This window comes from Camellia sinensis, chromosome 5, assembly GCF_055761805.1.
Source record: "Camellia sinensis isolate YWXY chromosome 5, ASM5576180v1, whole genome shotgun sequence".
In the NCBI taxonomy this organism is placed as follows: domain Eukaryota; kingdom Viridiplantae; phylum Streptophyta; class Magnoliopsida; order Ericales; family Theaceae; genus Camellia; species Camellia sinensis.
Window position 1 is genome coordinate 56,460,627 of NC_138965.1, and position 6,000 is coordinate 56,466,626.

Below are 6,000 nucleotides of genomic sequence, written 5' to 3' on the forward strand. Positions count from 1 at the left end.
TATCTCTTCTCTCATCTCTTTTCTCTCCCTGTCTCTTTCGCTCATCTCTCTTCTCTCTATCTCTTTCATCTCTCTCTGTCTCTCTCGATCATCTCTCTTCTCTCTATGACTCTCTCGCTCATCTCTCTTCTCTCTATCTCTCTCTCTCTCTCTCGTTCATCTCTCTTCTCTCTCTGTCTCTTTTTCTCTCTCTCACTCTCTATCTCTTTATCTTTTTGTCTCTCTCTCTCTCTTCTCTTTCTATTTCTCTCTCTGTGCCACTATGTTCGCGTTGCTCACTCTCTCCCTTCTGTCTTCTCTATTTACTGAGCTCCCTCTCGATTTATCTATCCACTACAAGAAAATGCACTTTTAGCGACCACTTTGTCTCTCTCTCGCTCATCACTCTGTCTTTCTCTCTCTCTCTCTCTCTCTCTCTCTCTTTCTCTCCTCTATGTGTCTCTCACTCATTTCTCTCTCTCTCACCACCCATCTCCTTTACCATCTCCACCACTACTGCAAACGTCATTCCACTACCACCATTACTACCACTGTCGCCACTTCACCTCTACGACTACCATTACTACTACCATTGCCACCACTACTACTACTGCCACTACTACTACCATTACCTCTCCTTCACCCCTGCCACTTCATCTACTCTACCACTACCACAACTTCACCACTAATCTCCTTCGCCACTGCCGCCACCACCGCCACCACCACCACCACCACCACCACCACCATCATCTCTTATCCACCACCTTCCACCGCCACCACCACCACCACCACCATCATCTCTTATCCACCACCTTCACCACTACTGCCACTACTACTACCATTACCTCTCCTTCACCCTTTCCACTTCATCTACTCTACCATTACCACAACTTCACCACTAATCTCCTTCGCCACCGCCGCCACCACCACCTTCACCACTACTGCCACTACTACTACCATTACCTCTCCTTCACCCTTGCCACTTCATCTACTCTACTACTACCACAACTTCACCACTAATCTCCTTCGCCGCCGCCACCACCACCACCACCACCACCACCATCTCTTATCCACTACCTTCTCCACTACTGTCACTCCCTCTCATCTACAAAAAAAAATTCATTAACTACAAAAAATATATATTTTAACAAAAAATAATTTTTTTTGACAACGGCAACCTCGTCGCCAAAAAAAAAAAAAAAAAAAATGAAATGACATTATTTTATTATTTAAATTTCATTTCTGACCAAAAAAAAATTTTATTTTTTATTCCGGCCCGTTTTTGTTTTTCATTCCTGCTCCCTCCCTACCTTTTTTTTTTTTTTTTTCCATTCGCGCTCATCACCCCCCCCAAACAAAAAATCCCCAATCTCAAACCCAAAAATCCCTAATCTCTTCTTACCCCCCCCTCTCTCGATCGATGGCGAGCGGCGGAGGAGCAGCCGAAAGGGCAAACGAGCCCTAGCCGTTCGCCATTGCACAGCTCGCAGTCTCTCTCTCTCTCTGTTTTATCCAGGTAACATTCTCTTCTGTCATTCCACTATTTCCTCTTGCCATTGACTTTTATCAGCTGAGAAATGTTCACTCATTGTGTTGAATCCGAATACATGTCTCTGCAATGAAAATAATTTTTTTGTTGTTCCTCCTCTAATATGTTGAAACCAGGTATTTGCAAATATACGACAAATATCGTCACAGAGACACGATTTATTAAAACCCTAGATTATATATATTAGGCTGTATGTATATATATAGATATGCATTTGCACAGACACTGCATCAACACTTACACTTGTTCTGGAAAATGTGGTGCGAGGGAGATTCACAGTGTAATTGGTAGATTATTTATCATTGTTCTTATTGTTTGTTCATTTTGTTATTTTTTTTTAACTGATTGATACAACACGCGTACCAGTTGTTAAAAATATTAAACATTTTACGGTGCACAAAAAGTCAGTCGTTAAAAATATTACACTTTTTACGGCACACAAAAAGTCAATCATTAAAAAATATACTTTCACGATGCACATATACTAACTGTTAAAAATATTTTACTTTTTACGACATGTAATTCCTGTCGTGAATAATATGACCAAAATAAAAATAGGCACCAAAAGTAAAATACTCTGGCGCCAAATGTAAAATGAAATAATCTTCGAATTGGCGTAGTTGTCTCTCTCTACACGAATGCTAAAAGCTCAGTGATCTGCAGAAGTTACTACTGCTCTCTACTCCACCACACTCTTCCATTTCAAACCCTAAATCTCTACTCCTCCACCACACTTCCATTTCAAACCCTTAAATCATATTCTCACTCTCTCTCACTGTCTCCTCCAATTTCTCTCTCTACAACCCACAATGGCCATGGCTCTTCTCTCACCCAATTCATCGATCCAGAGCTACCATGGAGACTAGCAAAAGGCGAGAGCTGGTTTTCAGAGACTTCCATTACCTTTTACCCGTTCCGAACTCACTCAACACTCATCACGGTTACCCCTCTTCCTATTCCCTTCTTCAGATCTAATTTTTGTGTACCCTTTTGTTGTTTTCTTGTTGTGTTTTTGATTTTTTGGAGAAAAAAATTGTGTTTTTGATTTTGGGTTTTTTGTGTTTAGATGGATCAGTATTAGAGGGTAGAGAAACCATGGCCAAAGACGCCGATTAAGAATGAGATTTGTATAACCACTTAGGGAAGGATGAGGAACTACATTATTTATGCTACCACTCTGTTTAAGGTCTCTCTCTCTCTCTCTCTCACACACACACACACACACACACACACACACACGGAAAAATTAGGATTTTGATTGAGCAAATAAAAAATTAGAATTGTGTTTCAGGTTGTGAAATTATTTTTTTATTTTTTTTATTTTTAAATTTCTTGAATGCGAGTTGGGGAAAATATCTGAATCTGAATTGGAAAAATTAAAACTTGAATGTGAAATTAGGTTCTTGGGTTGAACACATTTTTTTTTTAAAATATAAATTTGTTGAATCTAAAGAAATTGGGTTCTATTACGAATCATCTTCCGGCAATAGGAATCATAAATGCACAAACCATCATATAGAATGAAAGTGAAACACAGCACACAGGGAAATCTTGAAAGACAAACACAGTTGTGATAGCAGTGTTGCAGTAATTTAGAATGTAGAACTATATTCCACTGTATACAGATGAAAGGTGCTATATGTAATGATAGTTTATGTTAATTTTGTGAAGAAAAAAAAAGGCAACAGTTTCATTTAGTTTGGTGAGCACACAATTTAAAAATTACACTATTGTTTCATAATTTTTAACCAGAAACATGACCCACATACTAAAAACCTCAGTGTATGACCTGACAAACACCGACAATTTTTTCATCTTTCCCCAGAAATCAAGGTTAAGTGGCCAAACCAAGTAACCACTTGGCTTACACTGGCAGTGGTATAAGGTAGACAAAATGGAAGCTTGGAACTTCCAAGTTTTGCTGAAATTTTTTAACCTTATTCTAATGATATCCTTTAACTAAAGAATGGAAGACAATAGGACATCTTTCATCTTAGAAATTTGCTAAAACAGAAAAAGGCAAAGCATTTATATTGCTTTCTTTTACACCTCAGAAAGAAAATTTGAAGCATAATATTGCCTTAACAATTCCAATGTGAAAAGATGACAAACTTGTTCCTGATAATTTCCAATATGGCACATATACATATAAACCCAATGAAATAGCTCTATAATAATTCCTGTATTCCTGTATAAAATTGTCAAATAGTCCAATACAACCAAGCTGTCTTCCAAAAAGTACCAGCTCAATAATGTCGTGCTTCTCCTTCAGCCATAGACTACTCTTCAAACTTTGCGAATGGGCTTCCTTTCTCATTTGAGATTCAGGTGCAGATTTTTCTTTTTAATTTTATTTTTGAAACAAAAAAGAAAACACAGATGGCTGTGGAAACTTTTTCAAAAATAGAATTGTCAAGATCCAATAAAGCTTTATAGAACGTTATTAACTAATTTAAGTTATGCACTCAAGAAGTGGGTAATTGCTTTGTTACTTGTCAAAAGGGAGTTTGATCATAAACAAAAGGTAAGGTCCCTTTTAGGAAACCGCATTAATGGTTCAATTCCAAAGGAAATCAAATCAGAGACATTGCTACTCTTGAGGAGCTGTAAGTCATGGATACTGTTCTGTCTACTGGACTAATAAATGAAGCATGACCTTGATTTTAACGTGAACTATCTTATACAGGGTCTTGGAAGATAATCAGCTTGGAGAACCTCTTCATCAAAACCTTGGAAATTTGAGCTGCATGAGGAGGCTGTAAGAAAGTTCTTTCTTTTTGTTTTAAACTTAATACTTTCTTCTAAAGTATACACTTGAATATACCGAATTACATGGTAGTGCTATCATTGCCAAAGCTTCTTATATAAAATGCTTTTCTGGTTGGAGATAGAGTATTAATGTGTTGAAAAACAGCTGTGTGATCAGGAAGGGTTTCGTATGCATGATCCTGTCCAGCTGTGACCTTCAAATATTGGATGAGAAGTGCCATGAGAACTTGCTTTTTTAAGCTACATTGAAAGAGAGCATGACTATTTTGAATTTAAAAGCATCGTGATTATTGTTGATGCATTTCTTGCCTTGTCCAACATTCAATCATTGTGTCTATCAATATATAGAGTAATGCTATACAAACAAAAAATTCATATATAATGATGTGACTCATTGTAGACCTTTCACTTCAAAACAAAACACCATTGAAGATGGATTTATTTATAATAATGGCATTGCCATATCATTCTTATCAAGTTTTTTGTATGAATTTTATGTATGTTTATAATTGTCCCAATATATATGGTAGTCTTTGTCTAAGATTGCAGTGTCAACCATCTCTTACATGCATTGAACATTGTCTTTTGGGTATCTTTGTATGTTGAGTTGAGTGCGACAAAATGATGTTAACATTGCCACTACTAGTGCTATCGTTCTCATGTTGTTTCAAGGGAATTTATAATCGATAGTTTTCTGCAGCTTTCTTTCTGCCAACAATTTTACTGGAACAATTCCAGACACATTCAGCAAATTGAAGAACTTGACAGATTTGTAAGTGGTAATTATTTTGACATTTATTAGTCTTGAATTTTAGTAAATCTAAAACTTCTTCAACTAATTGCAGTAGGATAGATGGGAGTGTACTATCTGGGAAGATACCTGATCTGATTGGGAACTGGACAAAAATTAAAACACTGTGAGTATCATTAGTAGTTCCATGCATTAGTAATCTTTTCCTTGCCTATGGAATTCTAACAAGCTTTCTCTTAATTTTTTAATTTTACCTAAGAACATCTCAAATAATTGTTAAATAATCTGTTTCAGGCACATGCAAGGCACATCCATGGATGGCCCCATTCCTTCTACCATATCCCAGCTGAAAAACATAATCGAGTTATGAGGACTTATTTACATTTGTAATTACTTTTATCATATTTAGTAAATTGCCTAATTACTGGTCCAATCCCAGATTACATTGGTGAATTGGCTACACTTAAAACATTGTAAGTTATTCTAATCAGTATTCTTACTGGGATGCATGGTTTATATTTTTTTTAATCGAATGCTGATTTGATATCTCCAAACAGACTAAATAGAGAAATGCCAAATTTATGCTTGTAATCTGGAATGGAGTGGTTGCACTAGATGTTTCACTTGGCATGTTACATTATATGTGATCATTGCAGTGAAGGATAAATAGTTACAACATCAAAGCCAAAGAATCTGTAAATGATGTGATGTCTTGTTTCTTCTTCAAATAATAAAAAATAAATAATTTTATAGGCTTGTCAATACCCTTGGAACCCCCAAGGACACCCCACAGCTCCGTGAGAAATTGTGAGTGTCATCTCTCTACTTTCATGATCTTCGGGGGGGGGGTGCCCGATTAAGCAATTGGGTCAAGTTGGTTTTGTTACAGATATGAATTAAGAGTTTTGAATAAGGATTTATGGTTGTTTTGGGAATTGACTCTCTTAGTAGT

At 36.7% G+C, this 6,000-nt stretch overlaps 1 protein-coding gene across 3 annotated transcripts; it reads left to right on the plus strand.

Annotated features, from left to right (window-relative positions):
* Positions 1–1,291: 1,291 nt before the first annotated feature.
* Positions 1,292–5,594, plus strand: LOC114268643 (receptor-like protein 52). Of its 3 annotated transcripts, XR_014329532.1 has the most exons (7): positions 1,292–1,495; positions 2,377–2,468; positions 2,595–2,714; positions 4,031–4,134; positions 4,215–4,286; positions 4,998–5,069; positions 5,343–5,594. XR_014329532.1 is itself a non-coding variant. In XM_082868928.1 (6 exons), the coding sequence occupies exons 2-6, from the start codon at positions 2,695–2,697 to the stop codon at positions 5,416–5,418; spliced, it is 312 nt and encodes a 103-aa protein (XP_082725054.1). In that variant the 5' UTR covers positions 2,371–2,468; positions 2,595–2,694; the 3' UTR covers positions 5,419–5,594. The 3 variants fall into 3 exon arrangements, 1 of the variants encoding a protein (XP_082725054.1); XM_082868928.1 differs by lacking the exons at positions 1,292–1,495; positions 4,031–4,134 and adding an exon at positions 5,143–5,214 and having other exon boundaries at positions 2,371–2,468; XR_014329531.1 differs by lacking the exons at positions 1,292–1,495; positions 4,031–4,134 and having other exon boundaries at positions 2,371–2,468; positions 4,998–5,076.
* Positions 5,595–6,000: the final 406 nt, after the last annotated feature.